This window comes from Acanthopagrus latus, chromosome 11, assembly GCF_904848185.1.
Source record: "Acanthopagrus latus isolate v.2019 chromosome 11, fAcaLat1.1, whole genome shotgun sequence".
In the NCBI taxonomy this organism is placed as follows: Eukaryota; Metazoa; Chordata; class Actinopteri; order Spariformes; family Sparidae; genus Acanthopagrus; species Acanthopagrus latus.
In genome coordinates this window covers 6,031,743-6,052,512 of record NC_051049.1, presented here as the reverse complement: position 1 = coordinate 6,052,512, position 20,770 = coordinate 6,031,743, and the positions used below count along the sequence as shown (strand labels likewise).

General features: G+C 45.5%; 1 protein-coding gene across 3 annotated transcripts in view; it reads left to right on the top strand.

Annotated features, from left to right (window-relative positions):
• The window catches only part of herc2 (HECT and RLD domain containing E3 ubiquitin protein ligase 2), a 41,359-nt gene that overhangs the window by 19,524 nt on the left and 1,065 nt on the right, over positions 1 to 20,770 (top strand). For 2 of the 3 annotated variants that reach the window (XM_037114812.1, XM_037114811.1), the window contains 46 exons: positions 134 to 276; positions 865 to 1,132; positions 1,249 to 1,391; positions 1,512 to 1,610; positions 1,698 to 1,866; positions 1,977 to 2,102; positions 2,353 to 2,461; positions 2,547 to 2,686; positions 2,780 to 2,970; positions 3,076 to 3,181; positions 3,316 to 3,407; positions 3,502 to 3,677; positions 3,991 to 4,102; positions 4,761 to 4,842; positions 4,950 to 5,184; positions 5,404 to 5,581; positions 5,801 to 5,882; positions 6,046 to 6,217; positions 6,317 to 6,461; positions 6,906 to 7,131; positions 8,020 to 8,191; positions 8,542 to 8,728; positions 9,450 to 9,593; positions 9,675 to 9,866; positions 9,963 to 10,116; positions 10,220 to 10,327; positions 10,417 to 10,548; positions 10,746 to 10,904; positions 11,006 to 11,124; positions 12,180 to 12,305; positions 12,411 to 12,566; positions 12,662 to 12,976; positions 13,107 to 13,321; positions 13,435 to 13,612; positions 13,827 to 13,988; positions 15,036 to 15,127; positions 15,224 to 15,363; positions 15,546 to 15,733; positions 15,876 to 16,073; positions 16,182 to 16,265; positions 16,748 to 16,889; positions 17,008 to 17,202; positions 17,468 to 17,580; positions 19,642 to 19,832; positions 19,921 to 20,026; positions 20,113 to 20,325. In XM_037114812.1, the coding sequence (XP_036970707.1) occupies positions 134 to 276; positions 865 to 1,132; positions 1,249 to 1,391; positions 1,512 to 1,610; positions 1,698 to 1,866; positions 1,977 to 2,102; positions 2,353 to 2,461; positions 2,547 to 2,686; positions 2,780 to 2,970; positions 3,076 to 3,181; positions 3,316 to 3,407; positions 3,502 to 3,677; positions 3,991 to 4,102; positions 4,761 to 4,842; positions 4,950 to 5,184; positions 5,404 to 5,581; positions 5,801 to 5,882; positions 6,046 to 6,217; positions 6,317 to 6,461; positions 6,906 to 7,131; positions 8,020 to 8,191; positions 8,542 to 8,728; positions 9,450 to 9,593; positions 9,675 to 9,866; positions 9,963 to 10,116; positions 10,220 to 10,327; positions 10,417 to 10,548; positions 10,746 to 10,904; positions 11,006 to 11,124; positions 12,180 to 12,305; positions 12,411 to 12,566; positions 12,662 to 12,976; positions 13,107 to 13,321; positions 13,435 to 13,612; positions 13,827 to 13,988; positions 15,036 to 15,127; positions 15,224 to 15,363; positions 15,546 to 15,733; positions 15,876 to 16,073; positions 16,182 to 16,265; positions 16,748 to 16,889; positions 17,008 to 17,202; positions 17,468 to 17,580; positions 19,642 to 19,832; positions 19,921 to 20,026; positions 20,113 to 20,325 (7,175 nt within the window). The remainder of the gene's footprint in view (positions 1 to 133; positions 277 to 864; positions 1,133 to 1,248; positions 1,392 to 1,511; positions 1,611 to 1,697; positions 1,867 to 1,976; positions 2,103 to 2,352; positions 2,462 to 2,546; positions 2,687 to 2,779; positions 2,971 to 3,075; positions 3,182 to 3,315; positions 3,408 to 3,501; positions 3,678 to 3,990; positions 4,103 to 4,760; positions 4,843 to 4,949; positions 5,185 to 5,403; positions 5,582 to 5,800; positions 5,883 to 6,045; positions 6,218 to 6,316; positions 6,462 to 6,905; positions 7,132 to 8,019; positions 8,192 to 8,541; positions 8,729 to 9,449; positions 9,594 to 9,674; positions 9,867 to 9,962; positions 10,117 to 10,219; positions 10,328 to 10,416; positions 10,549 to 10,745; positions 10,905 to 11,005; positions 11,125 to 12,179; positions 12,306 to 12,410; positions 12,567 to 12,661; positions 12,977 to 13,106; positions 13,322 to 13,434; positions 13,613 to 13,826; positions 13,989 to 15,035; positions 15,128 to 15,223; positions 15,364 to 15,545; positions 15,734 to 15,875; positions 16,074 to 16,181; positions 16,266 to 16,747; positions 16,890 to 17,007; positions 17,203 to 17,467; positions 17,581 to 19,641; positions 19,833 to 19,920; positions 20,027 to 20,112; positions 20,326 to 20,770) is intronic. The other variant, XM_037114813.1, reaches the window with a different exon arrangement.

Below are 20,770 nucleotides of genomic sequence, written 5' to 3'. Positions count from 1 at the left end.
AGTTTTTGTTTAGATTACATGTGGGTGGATGTAAATGTTTAGAAAGCCTTCTTTTATGAATCACCATTTTGCAATAACTTATCTGTACTGTTTAGGCTTTTTCATGACACCTCTCTACTTTCTGGTTTTGCAGAAGATCCAGTGGTGTCATCACCCGACGTAGGAGACTTGTCCCCTGAGGGTCCCTTACCTCCACTGATTCTCCTGCAGCAGCTGCTGTCTGCTGCCACTCAGCCCTCCCCCATCAAGGCCATTTTTGACAGGCAAGAAATGGAGGTGAGTCAGTTGACATATCTTTTGTTACACTCCTGTTAGGCAGAGAGTTTTCTAAGAGTTTGCCAAAAGTTAATGAGGTCTGTTCTTTGCTGAGACCCGTTCTCCATCCAAGTTTCATGGAAATCTGTTCAGTATTGTTTTGTGTAAAATGTCTTAGATCTGATTTAGACATTGATTTGATTAGGAGGTTAATGTTACTTTAGAAAGATGTATTAACTTTAGTCTTTTTAATGTGGTCTTGGTATTTTTTTTTATTGATCACAATAAACAAATCAGCAAAATGAAAGCAACATGAAACCAGTAACTCACTCAGTTACTGTGTGGTGACGTGGCATTTCCTCTCATCCAAATAAACAAAAACAGAGTTAAGATTTATAGAATTTGTTAAAATACTGTCATCTAATATAGTAAAGTTAAATTTCAACGGCTGTTTTCTTGAGAATGACACATTAAATGTTTGGTTAAAGCCTGTTGAAAATAAGGAATTTGAAGCCTGATTAATCTTGTGCATAAAATGTGGCATTTAATCTTAGCAGTAACATTGCATAAGCTTTCGTCATAGTCTTACCTGTGTTGTTGTACGTGCAGGCTGCAGCTCTGGCAGTTTGTCAGTACCTGGCTGTAGAATCAGCCCACCCTTCCTCTCCGCTGTTTGAGGAGAGCAGCTCGAGTGAGGCCACCACACCTGTCACCGTACAACATGTCCGACCTCCCAAACAGAAGAAACAGAAGACCTCCCCCATCCCTCCCTTACCTATCGTCCTCCAGCTGATGGAGATGGGCTTCCCACGGAAGAACATCGAGTTCGCCTTGAAGTCACTCTCTGGAACTACAGGCAGTGCTTCTGGTGTCCCAGGTACAGTTTCACATGACACAAACCTGGATTTGTGAAATACATTGGAAAGACCTGGAGCTGTCCTTGCTGTAGTTTGTCAGGTATATTTGGTGGACTGTTTTGAAATCTACTTTCAGGTGTTGAGGCTCTGGTGGGCTGGCTGCTGGACCATCCAGACATTCACGTCACTGAGCTGTCAGATGCCGACACTGTGTCAGATGAGTACTCTGATGAGGAGGTGCTGGAGGAGCTCGAGGAGGCTGAGCCAACTTTCCCCGTGGTACGTTGCTCTTTCTTTTATTCCTGCCATAAAAACACTCAATAATGAGTCACCTGCCACTAAGCCTGCCAGATTTTTCTCATGACATGATTCATACTATCCTTATGTGTGTGACATTAGCCTCCAGGAGCAGTGGTGACCGAAAGCCAGACGTTTAAGAAGAGATCAGATTTCCAAAGCAATGATGATTATGCTGTGTACGTGAGAGAGAACATTCAGGTAAGATCAGCAGCCTTTTGAATATTTTCTAAAAATGCCCTGATGAGCTGTGACATCCAGTCTGATGGATGGGTGACTTCTCCTCAGGTGGGGATGATGGTTAAGTGCTGCAGAACGTACGAGGAAGTGTATGACGGAGATGTCGGGAAAGTGATAAAGCTGGACAGAGACGGACTTCATGATCTGAACGTGCAGTGTGACTGGCAGCAGAAAGGAGGAACTTACTGGGTCCGATACATCCACATCGAGCTACTTGGTAAGATGGTGTGATTCTAATGTGGTGTCGTAAAAAGTAAGTAGGTAAGGGGAAATCTCGGCAGCACATTTTCTTTCCATTCTTTTACATGTGTTGTTGTTATTTTCCAGGATTCCCACCACAAAGTTCTCCCTCCCATATAAAGATCGGTGACAAAGTGAGGGTGAAGCCCACAGTCACCACACCAAAGTACAAATGGGGCTCCGTCACTCACAGGAGTGTTGGAGTAGTGAAAGGTGAGGCACTCGTCGTAGCCTTTCAGTTGGGCATCTTCTTCAGTTTTGTTTTTATCTATAATCTGAACGGCCACCATAGTTAATTGTGTAATTTGAAAGATGTATCTAGGCAGATTCCGCTAAAAGAGCCACTACTTGGAGCCAAAGATGGCTACAACAGTATAGTGAGCAGCAGTTGGTGGTTTCTCTCTTTAAACATTACCCCTTTTAAATCCACTTTGTACTAATGGAGCCAAATGCTTTGTTTCAGCTTTCAGTGCCAATGGAAAGGATGTGATTGTAGATTTCCCCCAGCAGTCCCACTGGACTGGTTTGTTGTCTGAAATGGAATTGGTCCCCAGTGTTCACCCTGGAGTGAGGTATGGATACGTTTACGGTTTCTATCAGCCCAGTTATCTATACATCTCAGTATGATACTCATATAGCCACTTGTGTTGTCTTCAGGTGCGATGGCTGCCAGATGTTCCCTATAAACGGCGCCAGGTTCAAATGCAGGAACTGCGACGACTTCGACTTCTGTGAAAACTGCTTCAAGACCCGCAAACACAACACCAGACATTCCTTTGGCAGAATCAACGAGCCCGGTTAGTCACACATTCACTGAGCTAGCATCTGTGGTGTTTCTGTTTCCGTGTGTGTGCGTATGTGAACCTGTTGTCCGTCTTCCCAACGATCAGGCCAGTCTCCAGCATTCTGCGGCCGCTCGGGAAAACAGCTCAAGAAGCATCACAGCAACCAACGAGGGATGCTGATTGACGATTGGTCCCGCGCTGTCAAGAGCCTCAACGTGTCATCCTCCGTTAACCAGGCCTCACGCCTCATTGACTGCAGTGATCAGTGCTGGCAGTCCTCCGGCTCGCAGGGAAAGGCACGAGATTGAATTGCATACTCTAATAAGCGGGATGACAATCTGTTTAGTTTGGCCTCAGTGTAATGCATCATCTGACAGGATGTGTCATTCCGTCCTCTGCAGCACTGGATTCGTCTCGAGCTCTTCCCTGACGTCCTCGTGCACAGGCTGAAGATGATGGTGGACCCGGCAGACAGCAGCTACATGCCCTCACTAGTGGTGGTGTCAGGTGGGTTAGATCTACGTTGTTCCTTATACATTTATAAACTTGATTATTTTATTTGGACAGATGCTCAAACTATTTGGTCTTGGGTCCTTGAAAAGTCCTTGAATTTGACCGTTTTTTTTCCTCTCAATACACAGGCGGAAGCTCTTTGAACAACTTGATTGAGCTGAAGACGATTAACATCAATCCCACAGACACCTCTGTGCTTCTCCTTAGTGACTGTACAGAGGTGGGTTGGTTTAAGACCTCTTGTAACTGACAGCAACTTGTAATGAATGTTCTTGCCTCGTTTGTACTAACTCGAACTTTGTCTTTCCCCACAGTATCACAGATACATCGAGATTGCAATAAAACAGTGCCGCAGCTCTGGTATAGACTGCAAGATTCATGGACTTGGTATCGTTGGACGCATCAGAGCAGAGGATGAAGACCTGGCCACAGTCCCTTTCCTTGCATCCGACAATGAAGAAGAGGATGACGACAAAACTGCCACTGGGAGGTACGACCGGCTGAGACATGCATGAGGATTTCAGTTGTTTGAAGGAATGCGTGTGTGTCAATATTATCTTTAACAAGCATCCTGTACCTTCTTACAGGTGCACTGCTTAATGTCATGATGAAAGATTTTCACAGTTGTGGAACATTAAGAGACATTAAGAGCGTGTTTGGTCTGATCCAGCAGAGAACATTCACCTATACAGCTGCTTACTTGAGCTTTTTTATTATTTTTTTAATTTCACACAGTCAACACGAGAACATTCTTAGTGAAATAACGGATCTCACCTTGTGCGTTTGTGTTTTTTGTCCTCTAGTCTTGGTCGGAAGAAGTCATCGGGACTGGAGTCTGCAGCCACAATCAGGACCAAAGTGTTTGTCTGGGGGCTGAATGACAAGGACCAGCTGGGAGGACTCAAGGGTTCCAAGGTGCGGCTTACAGTGTATTTGAGACCCTAAATTAGCCGCTTGGCCGAACTATCCTATGGCTTACATGCCTTAGATGCATGCCGTTAGGACAACACACATAGTTTGAGCTTTACACGGCCCTGAAATGACATTTGAAATTACAAGCGTTTTCTGAGGTAGCTACCAGACATTATAGTTACTGCTGTTACCCCTAACTGTACACAATACACAAGTATTCAGATAATTTACCCAGCATGAATGTTTTAGTGGCCAAAGTAAAAGTACCTGTGATGCAGCAAGGTGGCCCCTTTGAGAGTGGAATATTTCATTACATTAAGTAATTGGCTTCTTTAGCTCTGCTGCATTTGCATGTGAGGAGCATTTTGACATTATCATGGTCATGTTGGAGGTCATTTTAACTATGTAGCCTGCTGTTTTGGTGAATGTAAGATCTTAACCTGCAAAGTGATACGTTCTTGTGAAAATGTACTGGGCTACTTTTCCACCAATGACCCCAATGATGTAACTCAGGCCCATGCTCTGTCTGGGACTTACTGCATGATAAGCACATTTGAGGATGTGTCGAGCGCTATAATGCCCACCAGTGTACAGCAGATGGGAGCAGACGTGTCTCTCTGGCGCTGCATTCTCCAATCAGTTTGGTTTGTGTCCTTCACAGATCAAGGTGCCCTCCTTCTCTGAAACTCTCTCTGCGCTCAATGTGGTTCAAGTGGCTGGCGGCTCCAAAAGCCTCTTTGCAGGTCGGTGATACATTTTTTTTTTTTTTTTTTTTTTTTTTAGGAGCGAATGTTCTTTTATACAGTGACATGAACTTATGCTGAATTTAACCATGTTGTCCTTGTTGCAGTGACGGTCGAGGGGAAGATCTACGCATGTGGAGAGGCCACTAACGGCAGGTTAGGCCTGGGCCTGTCCAGCGGCACCATCCCAATCCCTCGTCAGATCACTGCCCTCAGTAACTACGTGGTGAAGAAGGTCGCTGTGCATTCTGGGGGGCGCCACGCCATGGCGCTGACGGTGGATGGGAAGGTCTTCTCATGGGGAGAGGGAGATGACGGCAAACTGGGACACTTCAGCAGAATGTATGTTATCTTGCACAGAAACTTTTCAGATCTCAGAGACACGCATATATAATTCCTGCACCATCCCTCCAACTTAGGTATTCTTAAGTGAGAAATGGATCATGACTTTTCCAGTTAACTGTTTTTCTTGACAGTCCAGATTTTGATATTTGTGCTGGTGGCAGCTGATGCAGCGTTATGGAAGAGTTATTTTGACAAAGTCTTGATTTTCTGTCTTAGGAACTGTGACAAACCTCGGTTGATTGAGGCACTGAAGACCAAGCGCATCCGTGACATTGCCTGTGGCAGCTCTCACAGTGCGGCCATCACCTCCAGTGGGGAGCTGTATAGTTGGGGTCTTGGGGAATATGGCCGCCTTGGACATGGGGACAACACTACTCAGCTGAGGCCCAAATTGGTATGTCTGCATCTCCTTCCTTGTGTTTTTCTTCACTTTGGTTCCTAATGGGCAAGATAACGGCAAGAGACTTTATCACAGAGATATACATCACTGAGAATGTAATTCATGATAGCCTAAGGTGCCCTAAAGAAGAGTAATACTTTTGTTTTTTAGCTGGTATCAGTCCATGTGTGCAATGATGAGTGTAAATGTACCATGCACGTTTTCGTTAACTAGGTAAAAGTGCTTCTGGGACACCGTGTTATCCAGGTGGCTTGTGGGAGCAGGGATGCTCAAACTCTAGCCCTCACTGATGAAGGTAAATCCAATCAATTAATTTTAAGATATCCTGTGGAATTAAGATAATAGGCGATAATGAAGATGCCACAAAGTCCCCTCAATACTCTTTAGAAGTTTTCTTTTTGCTAAGATGGATGTTTCTCATTTTGTATGTTTGCAACGTATGTTTTCATTTCTGTCAGGATTGGTGTTCTCCTGGGGTGATGGAGATTTTGGGAAGCTGGGTCGTGGGGGCAGCGAGGGCTGCAATATTCCCCAGAACATCGAGAGGCTCAACGGGCAGGGAGTGTGCCAGATCGAATGTGGAGCACAGTTCTCTTTGGCACTCACTAAATCTGGCGTTGTTTGGACCTGGTAAGATGAACGAATGAGACAGCGACTCTTCGGGTCATTCAACAATCGGCCCTTTTCTGTGCCAATGAGTTCATGTTCATGATTTGTGTTTCCAAACAGGGGCAAAGGCGACTATTTCCGACTGGGCCATGGCACCGACGTTCATGTGCGGAAGCCCCAGATGGTGGAGGGACTGAGAGGCAAAAAGATTGTCCATGTCGCTGTTGGAGCGCTGCACTGTTTGGCTGTTACAGACACAGGACAGGTTCGTACTGACCTCCATCAGGGAATTATAAACCAGAGCACATAGTTCAGGCACTCTGCTCATTTACTGCCATGGCACTGGTCCAGGTCCGTGGATCTGTCCTCCCACAGCGGGAGTTTATTTATCGACATTCGCTCTGCACCTCTGACCTTTGCCGTTACACAGCTTATATCATCTTGTATAATACCTTCCATCAGAACAAATTTAATAATGTTAGCACATCACTTCCAATGATGAGAGGCAGCTACTCAATATTTGACCACTTTAAGAGGTTGTTGAGATTGAGTGCTTGGAGTGGTGCCATTACTTTTTCTTGTGTGGCTTTTCTTTAGTCCTGCTGTGTCGAGTTATGTACTTCAACATTTGTTCAGCACGTGTGCTCACAGGAGGCTTTCTTTCATCGAACGCTGACTTAATCTAATGATGGTGTTGTGTATCTGTCAGGTGTATGCGTGGGGCGACAATGATCACGGGCAGCAGGGGAACGGCACCACGACGGTCAACAGGAAGCCCACCCTGGTGCAGGGACTGGAAGGACAGAAGATCACTCGTGTGGCCTGCGGCTCGTCCCACAGCGTGGCCTGGACCACTGTGGACGTGACCACGCCCTCAGTTCACGAGCCAGTACTTTTCCAGACGGCCAGGGACTCCCTCGGAGCGTCCTATTTAGGTAATCCTCCTTTTCCTTGCAGCATATTAACACAGACCACCTGCGCAGTCTTTGTCAGTCATGATGTAATGATTCTTTATGAGTCGCACAAACACACACATCATGTTGAGCAGGCTGCAGTTTGTCCACAAGGGGGAGCTGTTCTTTCACTATCAGTCTATAGATCCTCGATTTATCAACCTAGAAATTTGGACTTAAAATGAAAGTAAAATGCCCTGGGACATGTTGTGGACTGAATATGCTACAAAATTATTGGTCATAAATAATGAATAATATCTCAATAGCTGAGGCTGTATGGATAATTCAGAATAGGTTTGTTTTAGTCTAGTATTTGACCTTGATTTGAGTATTTATTATATTTTCTTGGGGTTCTTACAGCAGAATTAAAGATGACGTTAATCTCTTTCCATGTTCCCTTTTCATCTGCATCTGACTTTGTGGTACTACATGATTTCTTTTTTGTCCATCTCAGACAGTTTCTCCTTATTTTACCCCATTTTCTATATACACATTTCGCTAAAATGTAAGCATTCTTAAAGTGTAATTCTTTGAAGTTTGGGACAAAATTAGCAGACGCATTTTTCAGACCTGCACATGTTGTCTATATAAGAAAACCTACAGTTGTAGCTTTGCCTGCACAGTTGCAGAACCCTTTTTTTCCCCTGCCTGTAAATATGTGCATCCAACATCTTCTTATCTAGACAGATGTTGCAGTTTCCTCGGGAGAACTGGCACAGGTTGGACTGGAGCTGTACTGTATGTCCAGAACTGCAGGGCTGAATTAGTTTGCACTGCAGCTCTGGGACTGGCTGATAACGGCTGGAGCTGGTTTAGGGTGCTTCCCATCAATGACAGTGTGTCTCATTGTTTTGTTGTTGTACACCACAGGCGTCCAGTCAGACAGTGACTCATCAGCGGTGAACAACAAGATGAGTGGGCAGAGCAACGTGAAGCCTAATCGCCCCTCGCTGGCCAAGATCCTCCTCAGTCTGGATGGCAACCTGGCCAAACAGCAGGCTCTGTCTCACGTGCTGTCAGCCCTCCAAATCATGTATGCAAGGTATGTTGTCTACACAGCCTCGACTGGTGGCCCAGGAGACATAGACGAACACTATAGGGCTGTAACACACATCTCAAAATCTTGAAATTGCCTCTACATCTCACCTGTAACCAGCGGAGCAATGCACAGACTCATGTTGGGTTTCAGGATCATCTTGTTAATCATCACTTAAAATCCTAATTGCTGTGTTTACACACCCGAGGTGAGCGACTCCCAGCTGAGGCATGAATTCTGAACAGGATGAGCTAAAAGTGTGTGCGACCTCTACATGATTAAACTGGCGGACTGGCACTGGTAATTGTCATCAGTGGGGTATTACTGTTGACAGGATGTGTTGTGTGTTTCCCCAGGGATGCAGTGGTCGGCGCTCTGATGCCAGCCAGTATGATTCTGCCAACGGAGTGTCCTTCCAGCTCACCTGTTCCCCCTTCAGACTCCTCATCTTCATCCAGCGTGAGCGACGAGGAAAGTCCTCCTGTCCTGCCTGAGGTTGAGGAACGAGTCAGCCCTAATCCCTGGCAAGACAAGAAGGGAGAGGTGAGGAAGACATTACATATCTTTGACTTAAATTTACAAATACCAACCTTCTCGTGTTATTTTTATTTTTTATTTCTTTGGTCACAAAACCGCTGCCTCAACTGCATTTATGCTGATTTGCTCTAAAAAAAAAAAAAGTGTATATGCAATGTTTATTTTCCTCCATAATGACCAGGTGTGCAGATTCAGCAATCAACCAAACTATATTTAAGTTCAACTTGGAAACACCACAAACGCTCTCAGGGCTTTGATCATGATTACAACTCTGAATTTTCTACCACAGTGAAAATTAAGTTAATAATATCCTTAAGATTTGAGTCTTGGTTGATTTGCTGAGACCTGTAGCTGCTGGTTTGCACCAAGTAAGATGTTCCGTTAGCATTAACATTAGCTTAATATACCGTCTAAAGTGAACAGTAAACCGGTTTGATATTAGTGAAATAAAATCGTACTAAATGAGATACAGCATGGTGAAACCCTCAGAAAAAAACATTGTTACTGTTACTGTTGAATTCTATGAAATGTGTTTAAAATCATGCACAAGACATTTAAACTTTATTATAATTATTCCAGCTATTGAGAATAAATATTCAGCATAGCACTTGGTATTAAATTAAATATAGTTGAACTGACACAAAATGTATATATTTAATGCTGCCACACAGGCCGTGAGTTCCTTATTAAATGGCCCTACCATGTGTGTGTTTCTGTGTGTGAGCAGGTCCCCTCATCAGAAGAAGCTGTCACTCCATCATCAGCTATGACTCCCTCTGCCTCCGGAGCCTCCTCACGTCCTTTCATCCCCGTCACTGATGACCCGGGAGCAGCCAGCATCATAGCTGAAACCATGACCAAAACCAAAGAGGTGAGTCTGTCTACCTGAGCACGTGTGGACGCGGTTAACCCCCTGGCTACATGCACCTAACTCCTCCATGTCCACCTTCAGGACTCTGAGAGCCAGAGTAAAGTGGTCGGTCCAGAACCTCAGTACCTCGATGAGTTCACCAGCCTGCTTGTGCCCGATGATACGCGTGTCATGGTGGACGTGCTCAAACTGGCAGTGTCTTGCCGCTCTGGAGAGAAAGGCAAGGAGGTGCTGTCTGCTGTGCTGTCCGGCATGGGAACAGCTTATCCACAGGTGATTTACCGTATCATGTTTTTTTTTTTTTTATTCCATGTAGTGATTTAAGAAAACAGGCAACATTTGACATCTTGGGGTCTCTGTGGTGTGCAGGTTGCTGACATGCTGCTGGAGTTGTGCGTCACTGAGTTGGAAGACGTTGCTACAGACTCACAGAGTGGACGTCTGTCCTCTCAGCCAGTTGTTGTGGAGAGCAGCCACCCGTACACAGATGACACCTCCACCAGCGGTACTGTGAAAATCCCAGGTAAGGAAAGGAAAACAGGACTATTGGTTAGTTTAAACTCAGTATCTTGTTTGATATGAGTTGCCTTTTGGATGTAGACAGCATCTCTTCTTTCCTGTTATAGGTGCTGAAGGTTTAAGGATAGAGTTTGACCGACAGTGTTCAACCGAGAGACGCCACGACCCGCTAACAATCATGGACGGAGCCAATCGGATCGTCTCTGTCAGATCAGGTGACGAGAGTGAGACTGTATATCTAAGCTTGCACAGTGTATGCCAATGAATAAAAAATGAACGTTGCGACATGCCGTGTGTGCTTCAGGTCGGGAGTGGTCAGACTGGTCCAGCGAGTTAAGGATCCCCGGAGACGAACTCAAATGGAAGTTCACCAGCGATGGCTCCGTCAACGGCTGGGGCTGGCGCTTCACTGTCTACCCCATCATGCCTGCTGCTGGTGAGCCGCACGAAGACGCACAACAAAACACTGACACTAGTTTTGTCACCAGATATCAAACTGCACAGAGTGACCTGCCAAAACAAAACTCCCTCTGCGCATTGGCATAAATAAACCAGATGAACTTCAGTCATACCATAAGTGCTCCACTACACTGGGATGTACACTGACTGAGCCTTGTTCCTGCCTTTCCTCAGGTCCCAAAGACTTGCTGTCAGATCGCTGCATCCTGTCCTGCCCCTCCATGGACCTGGTGACCTGTCTGCTGGACTTCAGGCTCAACTTTGCCTCCAACAGGAGCATCGTGCCTCGCCTGGCTGCCTCTCTCGCTGCTTGTGCCCAACTTAGTGCTCTAGGTACAGTATGATCCATATGTATCTTTTTTTTTATGTCCAAATGTATTTGATATATGTATTAAATGTGTATTGCTGTTGTATTTGCTGTTACCCCTGTCCAGCTGCGGGACACAGGATGTGGGCTCTGCAGAGACTACGGAAGCTCTTGACCACAGAGTACGGTCAGTCCATCAACATCAACAGGCTGCTGGGCGACAGTGAAGGCGAGGCTCGCTCTATGGTGGGTGAACAGCTTGACTGAAACTTGTAATGTTTTATTACTGCAATAATAACGACTGCAATGAGCGATGAAGTCACAGGATTTGTTTCAGAGGACTCAGAGCTCATCTTCTGTATGCAAGATGATTCTGGTCATTATTAGAATTCAAAGTCCAGATAGAAACGAAAGGTTAAAAACATAGAATTATAATAAATATAATTAAAAATGCAAAAGATCAAATGGAACTGCTCAAACTGAAAGCATCTCTGAGGATGAAATTGTAAATGGTAACGGAAATAAGACAAAGGAAACATGAATTGTATAACACAGAATAAGAAATATTTAAGATTAAATGGAAATGTATTCATTGATTAAATTTGGAAATAATCTGTACCTAATCCTGTCAGCCATTCACGATTTTTAGGCTTCAGCTATCGTAATAATGAGTAAAATATATAAAGAAAGAAATCTGTGAATGAAACTTGTGAATGTAATAACAAGTCAACTCATTCCTAAGTTATAGTGGGGTGGCAAAGGAATATTATGACGTTTGCATTGGCAACACTTTTGAACTGAAACACAGTCCAGCCACATTAATGTTTGACCTCGTCCTCTTGTCGTGCACCTTTCAGTGTTTTCTTCATATCCGCTCACTCACTGCGTACACTGCAAGCAAACACATTTAGATTAAAATTAACATGACTTTTGTGAGGGTAACTGAATGTTTTGCAGAAATAATTGTGTTGCTGGGAAGCTTGAACAAGATAAGTGATCAACGGAATCACTCTGCCCGCAGTAATTGTGTGTGCCGGGCCTCTTCAATTGTTATTCATGGTGTAGGAGATGATTTCTGACTGTTTATTTGTCCGATTGATTAGATGTTTGTACCTTTTTGTAATGTATTGGCTTTCCCCTCCCGCTGCTAATGTTTCTTCGCTTCACCTCGTATACCATCTGCTGCAGTTTTCTGTTGTTTTGTTTAATTCTTTGAGGACTGTAACATAGATGAGAATACACAAAACCTAGATTTAGATTTAGTAATTGATTGATGACCTGTTTTTTGTTTTTGTTTTCAGAGTTTCACAGGCAGTGCGCTGGCCGCTCTAGTGAAGGGGCTACCAGAGGCTCTGCAGAGGCAGTATGAGTACGAGGACCCCATAGTCAGGGGAGGGAAGCAGCTGCTCCATAGTCCATTTTTCAAGGTATGCTCGCATTTGTTTTCTTTACAGTGGGTTGAGCGTGTGTTGTAAACTTTATAGATGATGCAGTTAGATGCAGTTTGCGGCTAATCTGAACTTGTTGTTCAGGTTTTGGTTGCTCTTGCCTGCGATCTTGAGCTGGACACTTTACCCTGCTGTGCCGAGACTCATAAGTGGGCCTGGTTCCGCCGATACTGCACTGCCTCCAGAGTCGCCGTGGCTCTAGACAAGAGAACTTCTCTGCCAAGACCCTTTCTGGATGAGGTGAATGTCTGCCCTTTACTTTTCCTTCGTCGCACTTTGACAGAAAAAATGATCGTAATCCTTTCCCCTCTGTTTTTATCTGTTCCTGTCTAAAGGTGACAAAGAAAGTACGGGAGCTCATGGCCGATCACGAAAGCATGAACAGCCTCCATGAGAGTCACGACTTGTTCAAGCGCGAGCACGACGAGCAGCTTGTGCAGTGGATGAACCGACGGCCAGACGACTGGACCCTCTCCGCCGGGGGGAGCGGCACCATCTACGGCTGGGGCCACAACCACAGAGGTCAGCTGGGGGGCATCGAGGGGGCAAAGGTCAAAGTGCCGACTCCCACTGAAGCCCTCGCCACACTGCGGCCGGTGCAGCTTATCGGCGGGGAGCAGACTCTGTTTGCTGTCACTGCTGATGGAAAGGTATTTGAAACAACTCATGTAGGCTACATGTTTTGTTTTTTTTTAGAGTATTGATCAGCAATGTCAGTCTGATGACTTTCAGGAACATTTTATATATTGTCAGACTAATATTTGTTGTCTTCATCCTCAGCTGTATGCAACGGGATATGGAGCTGGGGGCCGATTGGGTATCGGAGGCACAGAGTCTGTGTCCACCCCGACTCTACTGGAGTCCATCCAACACGTCTACATCAGGAAAGTGGCCGTAAACTCTGGAGGGAAGCACTGCCTGGCGCTGTCCTCTGAGGGAGAAGTCTACTCGTGGGGAGAGGCCGAGGACGGAAAACTCGGCCATGGGAACAGAAGGTCGAGACTTACTCACCCACAATTTTCAGCTCACACGTCAATACAAATCCACGTCACTGTAAGAATTAAAGATTAAGTGCTTTTATAGTAACTGTGACTCCGTTTGACTTTAGTCCCTGTGACCGTCCTCGTGTAATTGAGTCCCTGAGGGGAGTGGAAGTGGTGGATATCGCAGCCGGAGGGGCACACAGCGCCTGCATCACTGCCAGTGGAGAACTGTTCACCTGGGGCAAGGGTCGATACGGACGTCTGGGTCACGGAGACAGCGAGGACCAGCTCAAACCCAAGCTGGTTAGTGATCATTCAGCTCAGTTACTCAAGATACTGCAGTATACGTGTTGTGCACTTGGGGTATGCCAGTCAACCAAAAAGGCTAAAAACGAATAATTGTTGACCCGAATTGTTGGACAGGAATCAAACAGTTTACGCAACCTCACGCCTACAAGGTTTCCCAGACAGTCAGGGTGAGATAAAGCTGATGTTGTCGTCCATGTGATTTATCCAGGTGGATGCACTCCAGGGTCACAGGGTCATCGATGTCGCCTGTGGCAGCGGGGACGCCCAGACACTGTGTCTAACAGACGATGACATGGTCTGGTCCTGGGGAGACGGGGACTACGGCAAATTGGGCCGGGGAGGCAGTGATGGCTGCAAAATCCCCATGAAGGTGAGGATATTTACTCAGCAGTGTGTTCACAGGAGGTCAGCCAAAGCATCACTTTATACTTGTTTCTCTAGTTATTTTAAACAGGAAGAGACCGGACTGTGTTCAATATTTAGTCAGTTACTAAGAAACCTGGTCATAGAGAGGGATGGAAGGAATAGTTAAACTTTTTGGGAATAGACTTATTCACTTTCTTGTTGACAGCTGTTTAGAAAATACATATCTTTCTTAAAATTTGAAGCTACAGCCAGGAGGCGATAGAGTTAACTTTTCTCAGAATTACTAAGGGCTTCAAAACTTCATCTAACAAGTCCTGTAAAGTCTATTAAGTTGCAAGTAGCAATTAGTTGTTAGTTTATAATTAACTAATTAAGAGTTTTTACTTTTGGACGGTTGGCTGGACAGTTGAGACATTTTGAAGTGATACTGTGGATTTGATTTATAGATTAATTCTTAAAGGAATCAGAAGAATATTTGATAATAAAATGTCATGTCATTGTCATATCATATCTTCTTTATGCGGAAAAATACGAGTTACGTGTTGGATGTTTTATAAGCTGAACATGCAGCAATGAACATGTTCATTCAAGGATCTAAACATCTGATACTGAATGTCTGTAAAATGAATCTGTCATTGATGACTCAACACACACTGCTGCACTTGAAATGTGTTCACTGAGTCCTACACACTCCTTCACTGAGCACTTACACTCTTTTATTACTATTTACATTTCTATTTCTCTAAATCTTTTATATTAGTTCCATTCTGATTCAGTGGAACTAGAGCGGGGGGGTCTTTTTAAAGCACATTATGTTTCAAGGTTCCCATGGGTCCTTGAAATCCTTGAGCTTGCAGATATAAGGGAAACATGGACATTAATAGATGTCAGTCACTGATAGAATAGAAAGAATAGAAATGTAAGTTCTTTCATAGTTTTCAACCTTGAATTTGCCCAGAAAGTCCTTGAAAACTCCTTGAATTTGGTGGATGGACATATACTGACATATACCACAACTTCCTAGATTGATGTATTGATTTCTTGTCTTCAGATCGACTCTCTCACCGGCCTCGGAGTGGTCAAAGTGGAGTGTGGCTCTCAGTTTTCTGTGGCTCTCACTAAGTCTGGTGCCGTGTACACGTGGTATGTAGATCACACTACAGAGCGCATCTGTCGTAACGTCTTGTCTCACTGATGTTGGACAAAAGATGGCTCACTTGTGTGTCTTGTCATCTCCAGGGGTAAAGGGGACTATCACCGGCTGGGCCACGGCTCCGACGACCACGTCCGACGACCCAGACAGGTTCAGGGACTTCAGGGGAAAAAGGTCATCGCCATCGCTACGGGGTCACTGCATTGTGTGTGCTGCACAGAGGATGGTAAGACTGACAATTTTATGTACATACTCCTATTTTGTTTCACATGTTCTGTTTATTTCAGATATTATTTCAGTTCTTATCGTCTTTGCCATCTTGCCAGTTGGTATCAGAGTCCCAACAGTTCAGCTAAGACCGGTTGGGCTGCAGTATCACGGAAAGCTTTTCTGTTGTGTTTGGCTCAGGAGAAGTGTACACATGGGGCGACAACGATGAGGGCCAGCTTGGAGACGGGACCACAAATGCCATCCAGAGGCCGCGACTGGTGGCAGCGCTGCAGGGCAAGAAAATCAACAGGGTGGCCTGTGGCTCTGCTCACACCCTCGCCTGGTCCACCAGCAAGCCCACCAACGCTGGGAAACTGCCTGCACAGGTACCGTACAGATTTGTCTCTGTCCACATGTTCCAGTAGGTGGCAGTAACACTTTGCCAGCAGAAGCATCGTCAAAGCAAACTCGCAGATCTTGAAATGCCTATCATGCTGTCAATCTGACTGTCCGTGCGGTGTGTTCCAGGTTCCTATGGAGTACAACCACCTGCAGGAGATCCCCATCATGGCCCTGAGGAACAGGCTGCTGCTGCTGCATCACATCTCCGAGCTCTTCTGCCCCTGTATACCCATGTTTGACCTGGAAGGTCGACTGGGTCAGACGGGTCACGGACCTTCAGTGGGTTTCGACACGCTCAGGGGCATCCTCATCTCCCAGGGGAAGGTGAGATAGCATTCGTTTTTTTATCCCGGAAACCTGTTATGTAAAATTTAAACAACAGTAAATGTCTTCTTGGCACTAAAACAGTATCTTCTTTGTCCGGTGAAACAGGAAGCAGCTTTCAGGAAGGTGGTGCAAGCTACGATGGTGAGGGACAGGCAGCACGGGCCTGTGGTGGAGCTCAACAGGATACAGGTAGAGTTTTAATATTTGCATGCTTGTAATCTGTTTCGCAACCGCTTTTATCTTTCTTGAAGCCTCCTCCTCCCTCTTGCTGTACCTCCGTCCCTCCCTCCCCCTCCTCCTCCTCCTCCCTCACCCTCCCTGGGAGGCTGTGTTCCAGACAGACTCCTGAACATTACATGTGATGTCTTTCGTAAGGGGATTTTTTTTTCCTGCGGTGTGTGTGTGTGTGTGTGTGTGTGTGTGATCTGTCTACCGGAGTTCCTGGACTGAGTTTTAGACTTTACTCCACATACAGTTTCCGTTCAGGACCACTGTTCTCACCTCCTCTCCCTCCCATGTAGCTCCGGTTTTATCCGAGCTGTCATATCCATGAATTCATGCCTGTCAGGACGTTCCTTCTGTCTAGCAGGAAGTTATTAAGCACAGAACAGAAACAAATCAGACCATAATCTCTTTCTTTCTTCTTCTTCGTCTTCTTCTTCACCCTGAAGGTGAAGCGCTCCCGTAGCAAAGGGGGCCTGGCAGGTCCTGACGGAACCAAGTCTGTATTTGGTCAGATGTGTGCCAAAATGAGTTCGTTCAGCCCAGACAGCCTGCTGCTCCCTCATCGAGTGTGGAAGGTCAAATTTGTGGGTAGGTGCAACACTGTCACCCCAGCAGTTATCTCACACCAGCAAAGTGAGGCATGTGTGCACTTTTCTTCATCCCTCTACATGTTTTAAGATCACTTGGATTTCTTTTTTTTTCTCAGGGGAGTCCGTGGACGACTGCGGTGGAGGCTACAGCGAGTCCATCGCCGAAATGTGCGAGGAGCTTCAGAACGCCCTGACCCCGCTGCTCATCGTCACCCCCAACGGCCGCGACGAGTCCGGCGCCAACAGAGACTGTTTCCTGCTCAACCCCGCCGCCAAGTCCCCTCTTCACATGAGCATGTTCCGCTTCCTAGGTATAATCCAGTTAATCTCCCAGTCAGGTTTTTGCAGTGTTAATCCTCCAAAAACAAAAACTGAAAATATGCGTGTTTATTTTAAAATGAACAGCCGCTTTGTGTGCGTTCTTGCTGATAAAACTCTTGGACTGACCTGTTGAGCATGCTTTATTTAAAATAGATATTTCTGCTGTTTTGTTGCAGACATTCTGCACAGTGCATTGAGAGGTGATTGTTCGTGTTTGATCTGTGTGTAATGCGCTCTGCCTTGCTGTGTCTGCAGGAGTCCTCCTGGGCATTGCAATCCGGACTGGAAGCCCTCTTAGTCTGAATCTGGCCGAGCCAGTGTGGAAACAGCTGGCAGGCATGAACCTGACCATTGCTGACCTCAGTGAGGTATGTTCATAATCCTGCTCCTCTCTACACTACAGGCTGAAGTTCACACTGCTGATGGTTGATAAGGAAAAATGTTACTTTTACAACGCTGGACCTCATGCAAGAACCACTCGTACAAACACGCTTCTCAGGTTATTCAGAGGAACCTGGATAGATTTTTCTCTCTGATGCAGACGAAATTCACGAGTATTCCAGACCTGTCAGTAAAAACACTCGAGTGCGAATATGTACTAAAATTATCAACAGAATGTGGAAAACTTGAATGGACATAATAATTCGTGCTGCTCTTCTAGAGATCATGAATTTTACAAAAACGGCCATCACAGCCATCGCTAACGACAGCTTTGTTAGCAGCAGTTAGCAGCTACATGGGTGATATGCTGCCCCCTATTTGTTTGGAGTATGCATTTGATGCATGGACAGTTCCTACACATTTCACCCTTTTAACGGTCCAGCAGATTGTCGGATTTAGTTGCAGCTAGCGCCCACCGCCTCAGCTCACCCCTCCCAGCTGTGGCTGCTAAAAAAGCACAAGGCCGTTGTAGACTTTGTCAGTTGTGGGTCACTGTAGAAACATTGTGGATTTCTTGTCCATCTCTGCTGTAGCCGTGTCTCAAATATCAGTATGTCTTTCAGAAACTAAGAAATGGATTTCCAAAAATGTTTCTGTAATTTAACAGAGATAAGGGTACCGATCTCTACCAGCTCTAGAATTTACATTATTATCAGTTTTTCATCTTGTCTGGGTGCTTTGTGTGATAAAGTTAAAGAGTAAAGTAAAGTAGCCAGTTGTCTGATTCCAAGTCGTCTTTCAGTGCTCAAGGTTACTGAAATGCTTTTGTGACGTGCAATTCAACAGAGACGTGTAGGTGAGGCCTCTCCTCTGTTTGCATTCGATTCAGACTCTTTCTTTACTGTCTTCTGTAGAGGAATCGTGTTCACAGTCTACTAAAGAGTCCCCAGGCAATTCAAAGCCCTTATAGCTGAGGGCAAGAAGCTCCTCCTAGAACATTTTTAGCAAGATGTTTTTCACGACTAACTTTGTGTCAAACCGTCTCATACTTCAACATCGTTGGGAGTTCTGAGTCCCACCGTTTGACTCATGACACTAAATGTCTGCTGATGTCTGACGCCACGACTTGAAGCTCCGCGGTGTGGTTTTTTTTTTTTTACACCTAAATGACATTTTTCTTTTAAAGTCGTCCTCTAACAGAGCAGAACAGATATGCCCATGAAGCGATTTATTTGTGTCAATTATGCTAATGATCTAATCTCACAAACGTGCACCTACTCATGATCAGGTGGCACCCGTCATGTTGAAACCAGCAATTTGCTTTGAGTTCACTTATTCGGGAGAGTTTGGACAAACCTCACCAAGAAAAAGTGCAGAGCTGCTCTTGCGTGTTTTACAAGCAGCGTAGTGTAATATTATTGTAACGTTGTGTAACCCTTTCCTTTTCTCCAGCTACAAATAGGAATGTCTCACTTTATGACACACATTACATAACATTTTAAACCCTCATGATCAACGTTATAACCTGCAAAAAGAACACATTCCTATACATTCCTCCCCAGATTAAGCCGTAAGCCTATCAGCTCTGGGGTGCAGCCTGAGCTCTACAATACGATACGTGTCTGCAAACTCACACTGTACCTGCTGTTCAAAGGTTCAAATCAATACTCGTTTGAGCAGAAGGAGCTGCAAGCCACAATCTAGGCTCTTGTTCACGAGTCCACTCCTGCCCTCACGCTGTGATCATGAGCTCCTGAACCGTCTTTCGGAGAATACTGGAGTGGGAAAAAAAGGCCCTTCTCCTGCACAATGCCGCTCTTGTTTCACGGTTTTGCCCTTGAGACATTAGAAAGGTTGGATGGGAAGCAAATCCAGCACAAGACGCACGGAGCTCACCGGAACTGTGTTGTGTGCACGAGGGCCTGAGTGCAGTCAAACAAGAATACACACAACAACAACAACAACAAACAGATGAATGTGTGTACCAGATTATGGGTGTGGTAGTTGTGTCAGAATAGTAAGTGCTGAGCTGCTCTCTCCCCTCGCAGGTTGATAAGGATTTCATTCCTGGTTTGATGTACATCCGGGACAACGAGGCCACAGCCGAGGAGTTTGAGGCCATGACGCTGCCCTTCACAGTGCCCAACGCCAGCGGCCAGGACATCCAGCTCAGCTCCAAGTACTCCCACATCACCCTGGAGAACCGAGCAGAATACGTCCGCCTGGCTATTAACTACAGGTGAGAAGTCCAGCTGAATGAACGAAGCTTGAACTCTTTGATCTGCATTTGTGTTCACCTTTCCCTGTTTTTTTTCCACACTCTTAAGGCTCCATGAGTTTGACGAGCAGGTCTCTGCCGTGCGTGAGGGAATGGCTCGAGTCGTTCCAGTTCCCTTGCTGTCGCTTTTCACCGGTTACGAGCTGGAAACGATGGTGAGCGAGAGCAGGTTTTAAAGTTGTGACGTCTCTCTGTTTTTCTGTGTGTGCTGGTCATACAGTGAATGTATTCCTCTCCTCAGGTGTGTGGAAGCCCGGACATCCCTCTCCACCTGCTGAAGTCGGTGGCCACCTACAAGGGAGTGGAGCCGACGTCGTCGCTCATTCAGTGGTTCTGGGAGGTGATGGAGTCCTTCTCCAACACGGAGAGGTCTCTGTTCCTGAGGTTCGTCTGGGGTCGCACACGCCTGCCTCGCACCATCGCTGACTTCCGCGGGCGAGACTTTGTTGTGCAGGTAAGAAGCGGAAACCTGAGTCATCTTGACTTTTAATTAAATAAACTCTTCACTATTGTCTGTTGCTCACTGTGGGCTGTTTCAGGCAGCAGCATCATAAATACTGTGTAGCAACCACTGACATGATGGTTCACTGCATTATCTTGGCTGCGTATTGTCTCACAATGGTTAATTTTGAACAAAAACTCCAATGTACTTGTATTAAATTAATCATTTTTAATGTGTTAGCAGTTGGCTCAGTATGAACAAATGGTGTAGAAGCAGTTCACAGCAGGTGATGTGCTGGATTTGTTCCTTTCCTGGCCATGAACAATGACCCTGAGTCGTTGTCTATTAATCGCCGAGAGGTTGCCAGGCAACCAGTGGAGACTCCAGTAACTCATTGAGCTCCGCCAGAAAACAGTCCAACACATTAAACCACGTTTGTTTTTTTGAACTTTTTACT